Raw genomic sequence first — 22,379 nt, forward strand, 5'->3', positions numbered from 1 at the left:
GTAGGTCTATTCATATTTCTTGACTTTTCTATTGATCTATCTCTCAGGGTGTATTTTCTCACCTTTAATATATATGTGTCTTTATGATTGAAGTCTATGTACTGTAGGCAGCATACAGTTGGGTATTGCCTTTTTAATCTGATCTGACAACCTCTGCCTTTAATTAGGGTTGTTGTTGTTGTTCAGTTGCTAAGTTGTGTCCAACTCTTTGAAACTCCATGAACTGCAGCACATCAGGTTTCCCTGTCCTTCATTAACTCCTGGAATCCACTCAAACTCACGTCTGTTGAGTCAGTGATGCCATCCAGCAATTTCACCCTCTGTTGTCCTCTCCTCCTCTCGCCCTCAATCTTCCCAGCATCAGAATCTTTTCCATGAGTCAGCTCTTGGGGTACGTAACCAATAATCTTTACTATGATCATTGTAGTTAAAAATCATCGATTTTACTATTTATCCAAACTATTCTCTTCCCATTTTTTCCCATTTTCATGACATATTTTGGAAAATCAAATTCTTTATTCTTTCATTTTATCTCTTTTGCTTTTTGGCTTCTGAGCTACATAAATTTTTAATTTGCTATTTTAGTGATATAGTTTGTGGTTGCAGTAAACATTAAAATAATTTAAAAAGATAATCTGAAGAAACAGTGACTATATACAGGGTTTTCTTGAAACTTAAAGGAATGCTAATCTCATAATATTAACTATTTTAGCTAACTTATAAAGTTTGTGGACTTCGCTTAACTGATTCCATGTCTTAAGATAGCATATGTTGTAATTATTCTTCTCACTTTTTGGGGAAATTATTCAAAAATTGATTGATTTGATATTTTACTCAGGAAAGGCTGACAGTTTAGCTGTTATACTGATTTTAACAAATAGCAAGAGGTCTCTCCTTCTGATTCATTCATAATGCAGAGAAAGAGGGCTCTTTCACTATATAAAATAAATGTCTGTAGAAAGGAAATCTTAACATAAGTCTCATATCACTGATTCCTAGATGTACAAGTAACTTCCCATTAATTTATAAAGATGTAAGGAATAAGAAATAGAGTTCAATCAAGCTGACTGAATATAAATGTGTAAAATCAAATTTTATACAACAGATGTAGATTAGAAAGGAGTAAAAGATCAGAGATACTAAAATATTACAAACTAATGCCCATTTTATAAGCATTGAGACATTTTAAGGTTACTGATAGAGTGTTTCATATTCTGACACATATATACATTTATATACAAATTTTGTATGCACTTGCTTATGGTATAAATATAATTATCAGAAGAAACCTTAAGGAAAAAAAACAATAGCTATATTACAAAAGCAACTTGTAAAGATAAGCAGATTATATTCAAAATCATACTGTGGAGTATCACGAATCTCTCCCTTTCCTATCCTTGTAGAAAATATAATCAATGCCTCATCTTCTTCGTATATCAACTTCTGTCCAAGGCCTTAAATATGCTTTCAGTTTCTTCCTTTAGGATGTTGATAAAACCATCAGTACACCTTTGTACTGCCCATTTCATGATAGTCCATCAATTCCTTGATTTATTTATTTCACCTATTCACATTAATTTTGGGGGGCTTGAAAAAATTACTCTCATTCTTGTCCCTTCTCCTTTGATTTTCTGTTCTCTCCTTTGACATTAGTTAAAGAAGAGAGTGTTAGCGTCACTCAAACTCCTACCTTCTTTTCTTTACCTGCTACTTTTCTTAGTCTGTATTTAGATGCTCAATTTCAGAGCAGCTTTGAATCTGGGAAACAGTATCTATTGGAGGAAAGCAATGATAAGCAGGAAATCATAATAATTACTTTCTTCTCACTCTTTCCAAAAGTCACTCTGCTGAGTGAAACCTTGGGAAATATCTCCACAAAGCACAGAACAAAAGACCAAGGAAACTACTTTGAAATTCTTAAGTGAAAAGAAGTTTTCAATCAGTACCAAGAATTCTACAGCCCTCTGACCCTCCAGGGTGATAGTCCCACAGGAAGGAGTAAAAGGCCTATTCGGTGGCTTACCTTGAAACACCATCAAGAACTCTAAAGAAACGTTAGCAATGTAGCCATTAGGCAACCTTTAACTTCTGTTTTTTTGGAAACTGCAAATTTTTTTTTTCTTTATATCATCTGATTTGTATCTATTAAAATTTTGGAGAGATAATAATGTGCTTATTATTTTGACCTTTACAGAGAATATTGAACTTGCTTTCATTAAAATAGAGGCAAGCTCAAGTAATGGATCTTGCTATGTGTTTCATGTGTGAAAGTAAATGAACTAGCTCAAAACACTGAAATGAAGTACCTGTCTGCAAGCACAAAGGCAGAAATAGCATCTTCTTTTTCATTGTACAAGACCACCTACCTATGCTGTTTGCACTACCTACCATATGTAGAGGCATGGGTTTGACTTGGAATGTTTTGGGGAAGATACCATTAATCTTTTTTTATGAAAGCTGAAAAAGATGACTTAGTTGTCATAGTTCAGTTTTTTCTGATTGGATCAACATAGACCAAATCCTTACTCTATGACTAGCCATGCAGCCTTGGGCAATTATTTACATATTACTTATCTGTAAGTAAATAATAACATCTATCTCTCTAGGTAATGATGAAATTTAGACATCATATTACTAATATATACTATATAATATAGTATATAATGCAGTTTTTTATTTATCTATGCCCTCAGTAAATGTACTTAAGAGAAATGTGGAAATAAACGAGTATACCCATGTGTTTACTTTTAGAAGTATTTGTTGAGAAACTTCTTAGTTTATGCTGGACACTGCTAAGAAATTGGGATATGAAGGACATATGAAATAGCATACATATTGTGTTATGTAGTGCTTACAGCCTGGTTATGAAGACAGCACTAGATAAATAATTCTTTATATATATATATATAAATAATCTCTCTCTATCTATCTATCTATCTATATATATATATATTGAACTTGCACATTGAGTGGGAAAGGAATATCTGATGAGCCACTGAGGTGAACAATGGCCAGAGTAGGTAGGAACCATTGGCCATTTAAAGGCTTTTCTGCTTTGGCCAAAGATCTGTAGGAAATTAATGAAAGGATTTAAGTAAAGAAATTATGAGGCCTCCCTGGTGGCACAGACGGTAAAGAATCTGCTTGCAAAGTAGGAGATGAGGGTTTTACCCCTGGGTCAGAAAGATCCCATGGAGAAAGGAATGGATACCTTTCAGTATTCATGCCTGGAGTATTCCATGGACAGAGGAACCTGGTGGGCTACATACAGTCCATTGGGTCCAAAGAGTTGGACATGATTGAGCAACTAACACTTTCTATAAAATATCACTTCAAATGCTTTGAAGGAACTGACTTAAAAACATATTTGAACAGTTGGTGGGAGAGAGAAAATAGTTGAACTGTCCAGAGATAGGCATATTTGACCCAAGCAGGGTCAGTCAGGGTTCTTTCCACAACACAGATGCTGGGAGAGAGAAAGTAGGGCGATTTTACCCATACTCATAACCCTGGAGAATGCTCTGGGCAGGGATAAACATTTTTAGTGACTTCTGAATTTTTCTTTTTTAATGGAGGATGATGATTTACAACGTCTGTTAGTTTCTGCTGTACAACAATGTGAATCAGCTAAAAGTATACATACACTTCCTCTTTCTTGAGCCAAGACCCATCCCAACCCTCTAGGTCATCACAGAGCACTGAGCTGAGCTCCCTGTGTTATACAGCAGTTTCCCACTAGCTATCTATTGTACACATGGTTCAGTTCAGTCGTTCAGTCGTGTCCGACTCTTTGTGACCCTATGAACTGCAGCACGCCTATCCAGGCTTCCCTATCCATCACAAAACTGCTGGAGTCTACCCAAACCCATGTCCATTGAGTTGGTGATGTCATCCAACCATATCATCCTCTGTCATCCCCTTCTCTTCCTGTCCTCAATCTTTTCCAGCATCAGGGTCTTTTCAAATGAGTCAGCTCTCCACATCAGGTGGCCAAAGTATTGGAGTTGCAGCTTCAAAATCAGTCCTACCAATGAACACCCAGGACAGATCTCTTTTAGGATGGACTGATTGGATCTCCTTGCAGTCCAAGGGACTCTCAAGAGTCTTCTCCAACACCACAGTTCAAAAGCATCGATTCTTCAGCACTCAGCTTTCTTTATAGTCCAACTCTCACATCCATACATGACTACTGGAAAAACCATAGCCTTGACTAGACAGACCTTTGTTGACAAAGTAATGTCTCTGCTTTTGAATATGCTGTCTAGGTTGGTCATAACTTTCCTTCCAAGGAGTAAGCGTCTTTTAATTTCATGACTACAGTCAATGCAACTAATGAAGAAAGAGAGCTGACCTATGAAGAAAGCAGAATCAGGCAAAGTTGAAGAATTGTGTCATGGTAATGTTTAACCCAAAGAGCCATCTGTGCCTGAAGGAATATCCCCCTTGCATTTCCCAGTTCTGTGAGCTGATAAAGTCTGCTTTCTTTTCTTTTAATTATGTTTATTTTTGTTATATAAAAAGACTTAAAAGTTTGCACAATTATGGTTATGTTTTATTTTTTACAAATTTACTGAGATAAAGTTTTTAGTCTTCTAATAAAGTGTACAGTGTGATTTGATACACACGTAAGTGTTGATCACAATAAGTTAATATAGTACATCCTTCACATAATTACTATTTTGTTGTTGTGGTGGTAGAAACATAAAATCTCTACTCTCATTGCAACTTTCAAATATAAAACAGAGTTTTGTTAACTATAGTTGCTATGCTGTACCTTAGATCCAGTAGTCATGTATGGATGTGAGAGGTGGACTATAAAGAAAGCTGAGCACCGAAGAACTGATGCTTTTGAACTGTGGTATTGGAGAAGACTCTTCAGAGTCCCTTGGATAGCAAGGAGATCCAACCAGCCCATCCTAAAGGAAATCAGTCCTAAATATTCATTGGAAAGACTGATACTGAAGCTGAAGCTCCAATACTTTGGCCACCTGATGTGAAGAAGTGACTCATTTGAAAAAATCCTGATGCTGGGAAAGATTGAAGGTGGGAGGAGAAGGGAACGACAGAGAATGAAATGGTTGGATGGCATCACCAACTTAATGTACATGAGTTAAGATAAACTCCGGGAGTTAAATCCATGGGGTCACAAAGAGTTGGACACGACTGAGCAACTGAACTGAACCTTAGATCTCCAGAACTTATAACTTAAAGTTTGTATACTTTGACCAGTATCTTACTATTTCCCCTACTCCTCAGATTCTGGCAACTATCATTCTACTCTCTGTTTCTGTGAGTTTAATGGTTTTAGATTCTGCATGAAAGTGCTATCATACAATATTTGTCATTCTCTGTCTAACTTAATCCACTTAATATTGATGTCTTGAAGGTTCTTCTTTTTTATGGCTGAATATGCCATTGTGTGTATATATCAATCTATATACATGCAACATATGCTTTATACAGTCAACTGTTGACAGACACATTGTTTCCATATCTTGGCTATTGTGAAGAGTGCTGCAATGAACATGAGGATGCAGAGAAGTGAAATTGCTAGATATAGTAATTTTATTTTTAATTTTTTTGAGGAATTTCTGTACCACTTTCCATCATGACTGCCTCAATTACATTCACTTCAACAGTGTATTAGAGGTCCCTTTTCTCTACACCCTCACCAGCACTTGTTATCTCTTTGCTTTTTGATAATAACAATTCTAACAGATAGAAATTGATGTCTCATTGTGGTTTCAACTTGCATTAACATTTCCCTACCCCCAGGTGGCGCTAGTGGTAAAGAACCTGCCAGCCAATGCGGGAGAAGTAAGAGACATGGATTCTATCCCTGAGTCAGGAATATCCCCTAGAGAAGGAAATGACAAGCCACTCCAGTATTCTTGTCTGGAGAATCCCATGGACAGAGGAGCCTGGCAGGTTACAGTCCAGAGGGTCAAAAAAAGTCAGACACAACTGAAGTGACTTAGCACACACATTGCTTACTGACGTTGAGTACTGAGCACCTTTTCATGACTTGTTGCTATTTGCATGTCTTCTTTAGAGAAACATCTGTTCACATTCTCTGCACATTTTTACACCAGATTGTTATTCAGTTTTTGAGTTCCTTATATACTTTTATTAAGGCCTTATCAGATACATGACTTGCAAATATTTTCTCCAATTAGATAGTTTGGCTTTACATTTTGTTGATTGCTTTTGTTGTTCTTTTGGCTATGCATAAACTTTTTAGTTTGATGTAGTCCCACTTATTTTTGCTTTTGTTGATTCTGCTTTCAGTGTAATATCCATAAAGTCATTACCAAAACCAATGTCAAGGAACCTACAATCTTCAATGTTTCTTCTAGGAATATTGTGGTTTGGGGCTTATGTTTAAGACCTTAATCCTTTTTGAGTTCATTTTTGTGAGTAGTATAGGATAGGAGTGCAATTTCTTTCTTTTGCATGTGAATATCATTATTTTTCCATCTTAATTTACTGATCAATTATGCTTTTTTTATTGAATATTCTTGTCTTCCTTATTAAATATTAGTTAAACTTACATGTGGTTTTATTTCTGGACTCTTGATTCTGCTCCACTGGTCTGTATGTCTGTTTTCATGCCAGTAGCATAGTTATAATTGCTATGGCTTCTAAACAAATGTTTCATTATCTATTTATCAAAAAGTATGTATTTTATATATGTCTATTGTTTTATATTCTAATGATGATAAAAATACTATTATAATTAGAAAAATAAAATTATTTCCATTTTGAAAGGTAATTACTGAATATGGCTTCCCTCTTTATGTTGGGTTTCAGTGCATTCATGCAAATAATTTTAAAATGGAGATGTATCAGTTCAAATGTAACTAGATTATGAAAGTTTGGTTAATATTTATCTCTTCATTTTTTTATATTCTGGTGTTAAAATGTTTATGCTTAACTATTTACAGAAACCTCAAATACTATTATAAACTTAGTCTAAATCTCCTTCCAACTAGCACTGTTTTGTCCCAAAACCATAAAAATAAAGGAGGCAAAAAATGTTCCAGCTTTTCATACCCTGGAGTTTCTCTCAATCTCTTCAAACCATAAAGTCTACTTAGAAATTTTTGACTTAAAAGATTAAGACTGCTCAAGTTATACACTATACAGATTAGGTGAAGTTTTTCTTTTATTGTCATTACTGTTTTAAGTCATGTTGAACTAAAAAATAACTTTAAAATCAAGGCTGTTTTTTTTTTCTTTTAAGCTACCAAGTTGATATATAGATTTAGATGAGAGTATTTTATGGTGACTGTAGATATGTGCATTTATCTGTGTGCAGGCATGTGTATGTGTTCTAGGGTAGTGTACATGTATATGTGCTGTGTGAGTATACAAATACATACCTTACGCTGTATGTCTGTGTATACAAGTCTTGTAATGAATATGTATATGTGCTTGTGTGTATCTCGTGTGTGGTATACTAAGAAAGAATGTCTAAAAATGCAGTATCTACAATTTAAAATGAAACAATATTTAAGTTTACCCACTTGCAGATACTTAAAGCTCAATATTCAGAAAACGAAGATCATGGCATCTGGTCCCATCACTTCATGGCAAATAGATGGGGAAACAGTGGAAACAGTGTCAGACTTTATTTTTTTGGGCTCCAAAATCACTGCAGATGGTGATCGCAGCCATGAAATTAAAAGACACTTACTCCTTGGAAGGAAAGTTATGACCAACCTAGATAGTATATTGAAAAGCAGAGACATTACTTTGCCAACAAAGGTCCGTCTAGTCAAGGCTATGGTTTTTCCAGTGGTCATTTATGGATATGAGAGTTGGACTGTGAAGAAAGCTGAGTGCTGAAGAATTGATGCTTTTGAAACTGTGGTGTTGGAGAAGAGTCTTGAGAGTCCCTTGGACTCCAAGGAGATCCAACCAGTCCATCCAAAAGGAGATCAGTCCTTGGTGTTCATTGGAAGGACTGATGTTGAAGCTGAAACTCCAATACTTTGGCCACCTCATGCGAAGAGCTGACTCATTGGAAAAGACCCTGATGCTGGGAGGGATTGGGGGCAGGAGGAGAAGGGGACGACAAAGGATGAGATGGCTGGATGGCATCACCGACTCTATGGACATGAGTTTGGGTAAACTCCGGGAGTTGGTGATGGACAGGGAGGCCTGGTGTGCTGCAATTCATGGGGTAGCAAAGAGTCGGACACGACTGAGCGACTAAACTGAACTGAACTTGCAGATAATACTGTGGGTAATAAAATGGTCTCAATCGCATGTGGGCAGTCATTGCAGGCTCAGTGTAAACATCAGCAACACCTCTGAGATCAATTTTATAGGATAATTACATTTCTAAGAATGCTGGATCCACTGTACTATGAGACCGAAGCCTAAATTTTGATAAATGGATTTCATGCAAACATTTTTCACTCTAAGATGTTAAAAATGAAAAACAAAATGCTTAATTTTATTCTACAGCAACACACAGCTGCTTTCTTCAAACTGTTTAATTTCTTCCTCAAACTGTTAAGTCAACTGTAACTCTACAGAACAATAAAATATGTTCATGGTTTTAAAAGTGGCTAAATGTCCAAGAGATATAATGCTGAAAGCTGAAGAACATGTTAAATTTTAGGTTATTATTATTAATCTTCTTTTGGTTATAAATTTTAGAAGTCTTAAAGAAATAAGGAATAATTGCATAAATTTTTCCTATCTTTTTTTCTTTATAGCTAGTTTCTTTCTACATTTTATTTTCCCATTTGTTTTTTATTCAGGTTTACAAAATGTAAAAGAAAGGACTTGAGAAATGACTAAATGAGTCAAAGAAGAATAATGTTTTTCTCTTATTCTTTTATTTTTTTCTTCAGGTTTTATTTTCATGGTTAAATCTTATTTTTGAAAGCTAGTAATACTATTGTTTTATTTTGATTTTTTTTTTTAATTTCAAACAGTGTACTAAATTTTTTTTCAAAAGCAAAAATTTCAAACAGTGTACAAAGAATTTCAAAGTGAGAGAAAATAAGAGTATAATTCTGACTTAGAGAAATATTTATGTTAGTGTTGAAAAATATCCTATTTTATTTCCGTGGATAATCTACTCTGGGGCATGTACAAAAACATATATAGTAATGTGGGATAAAAACCTTAGGTATTACAGAAAAAAAGAGCAAGCTTTCTGTCAGGAATCAGAAATATATAAAACCAAGGAAACAATCTAGGCTCAATAAAAGGATAAATCTCATTCAATGTGGGTATGCATATTTTGATATATAATAAGATTTTATATTTCTTGATTCTATTAGGAACAGAAGAATATATAAGAACTTAAGTTCACTCAAAATAAGAATTACATGTTGAAATCATATTGAAGTAGACCTATTTTCTCTGGAAAATGTATTTAAGGATCGAAGAGAACTAAAGTGTGAATTCCTCACAAATTATGTTATATTTTATAAAAATTGCTAACTGGCTTAAACCCTTTCTGGGACAAGGTGGGATACAGATATATAATTAATTGACCACATAACCTGGTAAATTTAAGTCATGTTAACTTCTTAAGAGTTTACATTTTTTGAATGTGTCCTGTACTATTTATTAGGATGCTTAATGAACTTAATCATTTTGTATGTATACCCTTGTGATTGTTCTGATGTTGAGATCAAAGAAGCAAGAAGCCTTCCTAACAGAAAAATAAGAAATGAAACTTTTAAAAAGGACTGATCTATCATGACCACAATAAAACATGCATTTGTTAACAGATCATTTGAATTCTAAGTATTTTTATTTTATATTTATCATAAGTAAATCAGTACTATATTCATAGTCTGTCACCTATAGGATGTAGAAGAAAGTATTACTAAGAAGAAAAACAGGGAAGAATTGAGTATTAATCATTAGAATATCAAAGTATAAGATGGGAATGGCTTAATTGTTATGGGGAGGGAGGAGGAAGGAGGGTTCAGGATAGGGAACATGTGTATACCTGTGGCGGATTCATGTTGATATATGGCAAAACCAATACAATATTGTAAAGTTAAAAAATAAAATAAAATAAAAAAATAAAAAACAAAAGCAAAAAAAAATGTACTCATGAAAACACTATTTGCTTCTGTGTGAAAAAGAAATGATGGAAGAAATAATATGCAGTAAAATAAATGAAAAAAGAAAACTCCATGACTATAAAAACAAATTTATGAAATGAACTTACTTCTTGAATGGCAAACTTTTAGAAGAGCATTTTTACACATTTCAAAAGAAAATGTCCTTTTTTCCCCCACCACCTCTAAATGGCAAATATTTTGCTTTTCTATGTCACCAAATTCATTGAAACAAAGAGTAAACAGAAAATTTAAGACTGGATTTCCACAAATTGATTGAAATTGAGGAAGTACCTGGGACGCCTATTAAATATTTAGATTCCCAGGTTCTACTTATACCTGTTGAATCTAAATCTCTATAGGAGGTTCTTAAGATCAGGCAAGATTTGAGAACACGAAATACATAATGAAAACATGGAATATGTTATTAAAGTCACCCATCTGATTGTTTTATACCAACCTTTTTTAAGTGTTGAGAAAAGAAGGACAATCCTGACCTATCAGTTTTAATTGTTTTACACAATGTAGAATATAACAAAAATGTTTAAAGTGTCCAGGTTTTATTGTCTGGGTACTTACTACAGTTTTCAGCTTTCCTGTTGTCCCGAATCACTATCCTTTGGTTGGCTGTGCTGAACAGTGTTGTCCAGTTGATGGTGTGATAATAGCACAGATTGCTGTTGTCAGTGATGTAGATGTTCCCCGCACTGATTTCTTTCAAGGATTGGAATTGTAGAGACGTGATGCCCTGTTGCTTGAGGATAAGCAAGGAAAGGCCACTAAAGAGAGGGAGGGGAAAAAATGAAACAGTAGTAATTGTTTTCTGGCCATGACATACATTATTCAAGTAAAATATGGTTGTCATATCTTATTCCAAGAAGAATATTAATAGAGCATAAAAAAGATTAAATAAATAAACCTGTAATCCGAACATTATTTCTTTACAACGCTGTTCACTGACACTTTCAAAAGTAATCATTTGACTCCCCTCTCAAAAAAGCCCATCTTTTAGAATTATGAATATCAGTGATATCTCTATTTCTGTCTACATATGTACCACTGACATATCTACTCACTGCCTTTCACAATCTTAAATTCATCAAGAATGAAATCCTGGATTAAGACTAAATAATTAAATACATGTTGATAGGGTGATTGTTCATCTATCCAAAATAAGATATTAACTCTGCTTTATTAAATAAATTTAGACACACTTTCAGAGGGTACATATCACAGGAAATGACTATGGATATTTAGCTTTATTTATACCTTAGCAACCAAAATATAATTATAATAGTTGAAAAATATATACAGAGAGATGTCAAAAATTAAAAAGAATAAAATTAAACTAAAACTTAAAAAAAATACTCAGAAGGCTTGGATTCTGAGAAAGCATTTCTAAAAGTTAAGTAACAACTACACTGTGGAAACAAATTATCATTTCAAGGATGCTGTTTTCATTTCAACATGGTCAACTTTGTAATTAAATTCTTTCTTCATTCTCTAAAGAATAACTGTTTCCCAAATCTCAATCAACTTACGAACATTATTTTCTATTTTAGAGATCAAATCTGTCCTGTTTTGCTTCCTTATAAATCTAAGTTTGCTTTACTTTTAATACTCAGATTTTTTGCATCTATTATATATATATATATAAATGCAAGATGAACTATAACACACATTTATATAATGTGTGTGTGTAGCGAACTGGGATGTAATTCTCCCTCTCAATTCTTTGTTCCCATCATGACCGTCCCTAATTGTTGATTACAATTATGCTCATGATGAGCATAACAATGTTTTGACTGAGATTTATAATACTTTATTCAATGGATAGTAAAAATTGGTTCCACATAGCACTATCCTTTTTTATTACATTTACATTTTAGAACCTCTTATAGATATATGTACTTAATTCAATGGACTTTCTGTGAACTATAATTACAGAGTATTTGATGACAGTATTGATTTTTGACATCTTTCAGATTTAAGTAGAAAAATTAAGTCTAAGTCACCTTACATATACACCTACCTATAGAGTACTCTTCCGCCAATGGTTACCAAGTTTGAAAAAACACTGAAGTCGGTCATGTTTGGAGGCCATGACTGTATGTTCAAGAAACCTACAAAACATAGGTGTAACAAAAATTCAGAATGTCATTGTCTTAGTAACAGTGTTTAATACTAATTATTCTGGAGATATGATGAAAATGGAAGGCAAGGAAAGGACAAAAAATATTCCCATTTTTGAACCATTCTATCTCATGTTTTTTCTTCCAAGATTTAATGTCTTACCCAAAGTTTCTGGACTGCAATTCTCAATAGATAATGAATGTCAAAATAATGAACACGAAGAATGAGTGTTTTTCAGACACACAGAATCATATCACTGTACAGTATAAAGATTTAAATGATTCTTAATTAGATTCATTCTTCTAAAAGCAAAGATATTTAGTTTAACTAGATACATAGACGGAGAAGGCAATGGCACCCTACTCCAGGACCCTTGCCTGGAAAATCCCATGGACAGAGGAACCTGGTGGGCTGCAGTCCACCAGTCCAAGAGTCGGACATGACTGAGCGAGTTCACTTTCCCTTTTCACTTTCATGCATAGGAAAAGGAAATGGCAATCCACTCCAGTGTTCTTGCCTGGAGAATCCCAGGGATGGGGCAGCCTGGTGGGCTGCCATCCATGGGGTCGCATAGAGTTGGACACGACTGAAGTGACTTAGTAGCAGACATACAGAAAAATATTGCTTCAATTTTCCTAAAATCTTTTGCCATCTTCTCTGTACATTTACAACACCAGCTTTCTGTCTTGAATCCTGACATTTATGTTTATACCTAACCTTCCTCAATTGATTTTACATTCTTTGATAGCAAGCTCATTCCTAATCATGTCTATAGTCCCCATATCATCCACTCTGACAGTGCTGAAAAATCAGGTCCTCAATAAACATGTGCTAAATGAATCCTCCATGTTACTTATTTCCAACAGTACTTGTGAAAACTAAATAGGAAAAAAAAAAAACAAAACAAACATGGGTTCAAAGACCCACTGACATTTTCAAAAACAGTAACATCAAAATTTCAAGGGTATTTTATTTTTCTAGTTATACAGTTTTCAAAATGTGCACAAATGCTAAGGAATTAAGACACTCATCATTTTAAATAATATTTTTTTAAAAAACTAGAATTTGCTTTGAAAATTCCAATACTATGTAATATTTTCAACAAAACACTAAAATTCCCATAGTTCATATCATAACAAACTCATACAAATATTACCTGTTATCTCTCGGACTGTCCGAAAGACATTCAGTTTCTCTGGGTCTATGGCTTCAATTGCATTGTAAGGGTCCCTAGAAAATCAAGAAAATAATGAAGTCAAATTTAAAATTAGATAAAGGAGTGAAAAATATGAGAAATGTGACAGCAATTATTCCATTAAAATTGAACTTTAATTAGCAATAAGAAGGTTGTTGTTTAGTACCTAAGCTGTGTCCAACTCTTTTGTGACACCAGGGACTTAGCCCACCATGCTCTTCTGTCCATGGGATTTCCCAGACAAGAATACTGGAGTGGGTTGCCATTTCTTTCTCCAGGGGAACTTCTTGACCCAGGGATTGAACCCCCTTTCCCTGCATTGGCAGGTGGATTCTATTCCACTGAGCGACCAGCAAAGTCCAATAGGAAGTTTAGCAATGTTTTACCCAGACTTTTCTATGCAAGATGTGGAAGGGGATCAAAATGCACTTTGAGGACATTTTTATGACACAATATAAATCTTTGATTGAAGGCTATTCTAGATCCAGTGGAATGGTTAAATTTGACTCTCCTGAAGAAATCTCCACATATAGCAATTTCATTTATTAACTGTTTTATTTTGCCTTTAAAAGTCTATTCTCAACTGGGAAAATATACTCTGCAAATAAATTATGTTATGGTGAGAATAACTAACTTTTGGGCTTCTCAAAGCATACTAAACTGCTAACAGAACTTGTAATTTCATAAGAAGGATAAAAACAAATACAGAATGTAAACATGTTTTTCTGTATCTTCACATTGATTATGAGTGCAATCTTGCTCCTATCTGATTTATTTATGTTTACGTTCATAAGACAGGAGCTATTAGCTTTCATCTATATGAATTATACTAACATTTGAAAATAAATTTATCATAAATTTAATAATACTCAAAAGGTGTTGTGCATTTTGAGGATTTTTAAAAATACCATCTCTTAATGCATATATATATTTTTAAATAAATGTTATTGATACATAATTGCCTTGTCTTTCCAAAATAAAAATAAAATACCTTTAATATTAAATAGTTGATGGATTTCTTTTAGAAGTTTTTGTCTTAAGAAAATATTTTTTATTTAAACATGTTGACCATGCATACTTAAATATTAAGCCAAATATAAATATAACATTCAACATTTCTCAGTAATTCAAGCACTAACTTCATATTTTGTTAAGCAACATATAGTAAATTTTTTAGGTTTTATTACTTTAAAAGGTGTTCTGTGCTATTCTGGTCAAGTAAAAACCTCATACTAACACATACTCTTCAGAGAAAAATTAAATTCCATATATTGGTCATTTCTTCAAGAAAGATCAAACTTCTAAAATTAACTAACTAGGCTTTTTAGAAGTTTGTATCCATCTTTAGCAATCAGCTGAATTTTATCCTTGCTGTGGATATCTGTTGTTTTAGCAGTATCTGAGAACCCTCTTTTTCATGTGGGAATATAACCTAGGAAACATGATCCATTGGAGGCTATCAGTCGAGGTGTTCTGCAATCCTTGACAAATGCATAGGCCTGTCTTTCAAGAATTTGAGTCTGAATCCACTGGTTTTTATTTATCCAGTCATTAGAGCCTTTGGAAATTCAGTATTAGTTCAGCAACCTTGATCTCTGAAACTGCCTTGTACTGACTCTCTTAGCTTGGGTCATAAATCTGTTCATTTATACTGTGAACAATCCCGTATCTTTTAAAAGAAAAAAAAAAAAAGCTTTGCTTGATGAAATTATTACTTCCAAGTAAAAAAATCAAGAAGTGTAATCTATATACTGTACTATTAGTTTAACACAGCATATTATAAAAGGCTTGGAAACATTATAAATGAGTTTCTCTGTAATTCACACATAAACAATTAAGATTTTCCTTAAAGAGGCATGAATACATTTCGAAAGCTTAAAGTTTAATTCAAATATTCTGGCAAATTTGCTCTATTTGAAACTGAAGATATATGGAATGAACATGTATGCTTCTGGTGAATATGGGGCACAAAATTATTGTGTGGGAAAACTCTGGTTGCTGTAATTTTCTAATATGCAAAGATTTCCATAGGCAGGGGAAATGCCAGCTCTGCAGTAGTAGAATGAGCTTTCTACATTTGTTCTTTGATGTAAAGCAATATATAGAAGAGCTCTAGTAATATAATCAAATATTCTCGCTTTACTGAGAAACACTCAAAGTGCAGGGCATACATGCAGTAGTGGGGTCAGTCCAAACTTTTACTGAGAACACTTACAGGTTGCCAGGATTGAAACAAATTCTAGACTGTTCACATGAAACCCAATGGACCACAGAAATTTTATATACTTAATTTAGAGATTCAGGACTCTCATAAAATAAGTTGACAGAATCCCACTTACTGCCTTCAAAGTAACCTTAGGGAGTTCCATCAAGTCACTTGAAATCCATAGTATTTTAAAACTGAGAACTTTCCTAGCTAAATATAGGGTCATGAAAACGAACACTATGTCCACTCTGTGAGTATGTTTGGTGACCCAATAAAGCTCAGAATAAAGGGAGAGAAACATATTTTCACAGTTCCATTGAAATCACATTATTTTCTCCACCAAACTCATAAGCTGTTTCCCATTATCTATCATCATTACAGTCTTTCATCTAAGCACTTTCTTATTAGTGTCAGATTGTGACACAGCATGGGTATGCTTATTTGGTGAGCATTTTATTGCTCTCAGCATACGCACATGAGCATTGTTAGACATGCCAAAACATGAAAGGAGATCCTATGATAACCCTGAACACTGAATTTTGCCTGCAGTTTCCATTCTAAATAAGAAAATAATAGTGTCTACTTTATTTCTAGCAAGGGTGGTATTGTGCTATAAAGTGAATATTTCCTTGAACTGTTTCATGCATTAACATTTTAATGACAGCTTCACAGTAAATTTATTTTTAGCAGAAATTTGATTTTGAAATGTATAGTCTCATTTAATTATGGGTTTTTCCTTTCCATTAGTTTAAAGAAATACTCTAGCTATTTTAATCAAACGATTCAACCTATCAAAATCTAGTTAGTTAGAAGACTGAGGATAATAAGAATTAAGTGGAATAAACCATTTTGTTAATTTACTAAAAGCTTTCTGTTTATCTCATATTATTCACCTCCAAAATCTGTCTGTCTATACACACACACATTACATACATGAATACACATGTGTCTATATGTAACTATCTGAGATCCACTCAATTAACTTTATGTTACTTCCTTCCTAAAATCAAAGAGTAAGGCTTCAGAATATGCTTCATGTTGACATGAGACTAGAAACGAGGAATATATCATCTTTCATATATATATTTGTCCTGGAAATACCTTATATATTATGCTCGAGACACAATAATATTAATTATAATGTTACATTTAATTGCTATAATTAAAGACAAATCATAATCTTCTGAGGTAGGAAGTATGATTTGTCATAAAGTAAATATTGGCATAAAGATAAATTTGACTTTATTCAGTTTCCAATAGTCTATGAAATAATATCTGTTACACTATATGCTGTGCTATAAACCAAATACTAGATATAGTCACTGAGATTTGCTTTTGAACTGCCTTTTTCTCTAAATGTTTTAAATTTTCTTTAATTCTGGTCGGGGGGCTTTAGGTTTTTGTTTTGTTTTGTTTTGTTTTATTTTTGTTACTTTTCATTGTCTTTCTCTTCTTTCCCTCCTTTCCCCATCTTTTCTTTCTTTTTTATACCATTTATTAAGATTTACTCTGTTCTACATATTGGACTAAACACTTAAAGATATATACATACATTTGCTTTGAATGCCCACAATACCCAGAGGAGGGAGTTATTTATTTTTAATCCAGTTCTCAACTCCATATGGGAGGACTCTGAGTGTTTGACATGGAAACCGCACAGCTCAATGCCGACTGTCCATGGTAGAGACTCAAACCAAACTCCAGTCTGGTCTGGATCAAGTTAATCAAGTAGAATATTTGACTCTTATTTTTAAGAGAAACTTGGCTTACCTTTCTATTTCTAATTCATGTGAGTTGATTTTTGTAATTTTTCACTTAGTGTTCTCCTTGAAAGTCTGGATTAGTCTGATGTTTTATAATAATTCTGCTCATATTTGTGAATGTATGGTCATCTGGGACATCCGTCAAGAGGTTTCAGTTATGATTGAGATTGAGGGACACTACAGGATTTAGAAATAATCCCAAGCCAAGTTAAATGCCTTTCAAAGCAAAGGATTGCTTTATGTCCTGAAGCACCTTAAAATGCTCCACCCAGTCTAGAAGCTCATGTGAACAAACTTCCTAGTGTATCCTATTTTGTGTATAATTCTGTAGTAATGTTGCCTCTATTCATACTACAATATTCCAGTGTTCATCTGTTTCTTTGCATTTTATTTCCCCATACTTCATGCACAGAGTGACTTCTAATCTTCCCTCCTATAAATCCAAACGTTTATGACAAAAAGTAGCTGATCATTTTCCTATCAATACATATTTTATTAAACATTACTTTTCAAAATTCTTCTCTAAATCATAATTATAATGACTTTATAAAACTATGTTTATAGGTAGAGTACATAATCTATGACTTTTATTTCAAAATTGAGAATGAATTTAAATTGAAAATTTTAAAATGAATTAAATTTTATTTCAAAATCTAATATAAAAATGATGGATGTTGGGCCTGATTGTAATAAAAATCACTTGTCTAAAGCAATTCATGAGACTATGTTTTTAAATCTTTCCCCACGCAGATGGACTTGAGGTCCATTCATTTATTATTAATATATCCATGTGGAAGCAGTCAATGTGAATTGATGGCCTGTGTCTTCTTATTTCTCCAAAGACACTGTTAACATAATATGATCTTTCATGCACAGTGATATTTGGTTTTACAAAATACCTAAATTGTGGATATTTGTTTTACTAAATGACATGCATATGTTAAATTATATAGATGAACTTAAATATTGGCCCAGGCCTCTTACCCAATGGAGACAAGAAGGCAAATACAACAAGTAAATGGATATAGAGGGCCAGTGGGAACTATGGTGAATTCAACTGAATGTGTCCCATCTCAAATGACTAGTACCACCCAGCTCCAACAGATTGTTGCCACGCAAGAATAATCATGTGCATATTTTTTAAAGAGATTTTAAATCTGGACCATATTTAAAAAACAAAAAGAAGCCAAACAACAACAACAGCAACAAGAAACACGTCTTGGTATTTCTGGCATACATCTATGCTAAAAGTTACATTTCAAAGTAAAGAAATACTTTATGTACTAAGACCTAAAGTAATTTATTTGAATAGAAAGGAACATTTGTTTTATTTACCTTGCTGTTCCTATTTGACATATTTATTCATAATGTGTTAAATTGTTATGTTTAGAGTAGGTCTTGAATTGAAATATGTGAGTGATATTCTTTTTCTGTAGCCTGCAGCACTAATATTTAGGGATTAGGTAGTGATATAGACAAATAGATAAAATATAACGTAAAAATATTGACATTTTCATTCCAATTGAAAGAACACAAATTTGGTCATTTCTCCCGTTAAAACCAGCAGGTGGTTCTAGAATGAAGAAGCCTAGAAAATGTTACAGTTTTTATTGCTAAAATGAAATCCATTTAATAGATTTCTCACAATAGTACTAAATTCCCAACTCTAAAACCTAAAAAGATACAACAGGGCAAAGAAAATACCTGAAAGCTCAGAATTACAACTTATTGACTTTTCTATGTAATACATTAAATAAAATTTATTTATGTCGTCTTGAACTAATTGGGTTAGGGATTTGAATGAAATTTCCCACTTTATCCACTGATAGTGTTTCCCTAAATACATCTATAAATGTGTCAAACTCACTAAAATCTATGGATTTGAAGGGAATATCCTATAAATACATCTTAGCTTATATATAAATCGTTATTTTCAAATCCAGGTAGTCACCAAATTTATAATCTGGATTGCTCTTGCAAAATTTGGCTTACAATTACCACTGGTGAAATCTGACATTGACTTTGCTGGAAAAACACATTAATATATAATGGAACCCTGTGTCAAAATGAATCAGACTGACAAAACTAAAGAATCTATTAAACTCTGTCTATATTTTACAATAAAATTTTCAATAAAAATGTAATACTGACCCATGAATACCAGTGACAAGGAAGATCAAATTCCCATTGATTTTGGTGCAGTTTATGAATTTGTCAATGTTACTAGAATCCACGGTCTGAGCCGACATCAACGATCCTGTGCCAATGCCATCACAAGCTGTAGAAACAAGATCAGGGAGTTGAGAAAAATTTTCTTTAGTCAATAAAATGCATTTTTATCATAGAATGACAGTACAAAATCACTACCTTTTGGGCAAATGTCAGTGCAAGGTTTACACATTTTAATCCCATTTTCTTCTACTTCCATCTTGGAACTAGGACAAGCACGCACACAGGAACTGGAATCAACTACAAAGTTATCTGATAAAAAAAGAAAAAGGTAAATTTAGCAATAATGTTGATGTTCAGCAATAGAATTTAAAACAAAATATTTTAGGGTTTGAACATTATTACCCTTTGAAAATGATAGTATGTATGTTTCTTTCCCTAAAACAACTCCTTGTCTAAACATATCAACCTGAAATAGCATCTATGAGTATCTACATTCCAATCCAAGGGCAGCGTGTGTTAACAACATTTGGTACTTGCTTGGCTACTGCTCCACATCCTGAATTGCCCCCCAAGATTAGTGAATTTCTTTTATAGTCTTAGGAAACTGCATGACATTTAGTTTGTGTTTTTCAATAGTTCCACTTCATTTCATGCCATGATACAAGTTGGAAATCTAAAAATACTTCAAGTTACATGAAGCACAAATGAAGCTGAAGTTAAACTGCCTTGGATGAAGGGAGTGTACTTTATATCACAAGAGGAAATGTTTAAAATATGTTCATCTTTCAATGGAGAGCTGTAGAAATTGTCCCATAGCTTCATATAAAGAAAAAAGATGAAATTTGGAAGGGCAGTACTTTAGGAAAGTGAAAGCGTTAGTTGATCAGTCATGTTCGGCTCTTTGCGACCCCATGATTTTAGGAAAGGTTACTAAATAAACCAAGAACGTCTAATTATTTGCCATGGTGAAATGTTTAGAAGTCCAGTGATCTGGGATATGCCAAACATTCCCTTCAAAAAATAAGGACAAATTATTGCATCCATTTCTACAATAAACGGAAAACACAATATCTGCCAGGCTACTTTTGGGTTTTGAAGGCAGCATTCTTCCATGTTTGGAAATACTATTTCTGGCAGTATTTAGTAGTCTAGAAGGCTTCTGACTTTGAAGGGACCCAGAGCAGGAAAGGCATATAGTGCAAGTCTAGGCTGGAGGGCAAGCAATCCTGCTACTTGGATCACAAAACCCATACATACTTCTATAATATTAGAATATTATAGAATATTCTAATATATTAATATTCTAACATACTTATTCTATAATATTAGAAGTTTGTATGGTGGGAAAATATGCTATGTGGAGTTATGGCAAGTTTCAAATGGAAAATCACATCAGAGACCTCTAGGAATTATACCCCATTTAATAAATAACTCCTGACATGCTTGTGGGTCGTGGTAGAGATGGTCTACCTAACCATGGGTAATTGATTGATCATGTAGTACAAATTGCCCATCACAAACAAAGTTTTGTCAAAAACCATGACATCATAATTTTGAGTAGGGCCAACGGCAATCCATTGTAAGATGGAAGCAGTGAATTTGGAATTGATATGAGCTGGGGCACTCACATAGTAAACTGCATAAGCAGGTGTTCCAAATCCCTACATTATCCACTGACCACTGTGCTGGCACCTTTCACTAAGTTCATATCTATGGCTACATGGGGAACCAAGAGAGGGCAAGTAGGACAAGAGGTCAGAGGGGTACAAAAACTAATCTTGGGATGTAGGTACAGGCAACTGAAAATGCATGGTACCTTCCCTGTGGCCTCAGTCAGGAGTGGACTGGAAAGAGTGGCAAGTAAACATCCTACCAATGGGCATAGTTCTGGGTAGTGCAAAGGATCCTTTACTTTGTATGGAATAAATACGAGTTTAGAATAAATATGACCCAGGTCTGATTCCTGGGTCCGGAAGATCCCCTGAAGAAGGGAATAGCTAGTATTCTTGCCTGGAGAATTCCACAGACAGAGGAGCCAGCTGGGCTACAGTCCATGGGGTTGCAAGAGTCAGAAACAACTAAGCGACTAACATAACAGCAACAACGTGAGCAGTGGCTTGTTCTGAAAGAAGAAATGCTAGAAGATCTGGAACTGGAATTGAAAGCAGTCTGGGGTAGAGGGATATATTTGAATCCATGGGAGTGGGTATAAAGTGTGATGATCTTTGTATTTTAAGTTAATATCCACTAGAGAGCATCTGTCACAGAAGAGACACCTTGCTAAGACTGTATCACAGCCTGAGCTCACTTCTTTTCCTTCTCTCATGGGTCCTGATCCTGAGAACACTCTTTAACAACCAAAATCTCTGTAGCACGGGAACCCAAACTGTAATAGAAGTAACCATCCTTTCTGCAAGGTCTTCAGGAATACTTCTTATTTAAAAAGTCCACATTTTTGTAGCAGCTTATGTCAAATGAAATAAATAGAAAAGATTATAAGTATCTTCATAAAAGTTCAGGTTTTGAAGTCAAATAAGTTTCAAAAAATATTTACTGTTTAGGTTTTGAATTTCAAAATTCTGGATTAGGAATTGTAGACCAGTATTTAGAAGCTAAACATCTTGGTTTCCCAAGATAGCTACAGTTTAGCATAGGCAAGATCCCTCAAAGATTTGAATTTTACATAGATAAATAATGAAGTGCTTTAAATTAGTGTGTAATTGGATAGACCTAAACTAATACATAAAAGAAAGTTTATGAGTTACTATAATTACAGTAACTGGGCATGTCATTTCAAAAAACAGTCCTTAGATTTT

General features: G+C 33.8%; 1 protein-coding gene across 6 annotated transcripts in view; it reads right to left on the minus strand.

Moving 5' to 3' along the window:
- The window catches only part of ERBB4 (erb-b2 receptor tyrosine kinase 4), a 1,283,620-nt gene that overhangs the window by 312,295 nt on the left and 948,946 nt on the right, over positions 1-22,379 (minus strand). For all 6 annotated transcript variants that reach the window (XM_061383869.1, XM_061383859.1, XM_061383854.1 and 3 more), the window contains exons 8-12: positions 19,759-19,872; positions 19,543-19,669; positions 13,384-13,457; positions 12,127-12,217; positions 10,674-10,873 (exon numbers count right to left, since the gene is read on the minus strand). In XM_061383869.1, coding sequence (XP_061239853.1) covers positions 10,674-10,873; positions 12,127-12,217; positions 13,384-13,457; positions 19,543-19,669; positions 19,759-19,872 — 606 coding nt within the window. The remainder of the gene's footprint in view (positions 1-10,673; positions 10,874-12,126; positions 12,218-13,383; positions 13,458-19,542; positions 19,670-19,758; positions 19,873-22,379) is intronic.

The sequence above is a fragment of the Bos javanicus genome, chromosome 2, assembly GCF_032452875.1.
Source record: "Bos javanicus breed banteng chromosome 2, ARS-OSU_banteng_1.0, whole genome shotgun sequence".
Classification (NCBI taxonomy): domain Eukaryota; kingdom Metazoa; phylum Chordata; class Mammalia; order Artiodactyla; family Bovidae; genus Bos; species Bos javanicus.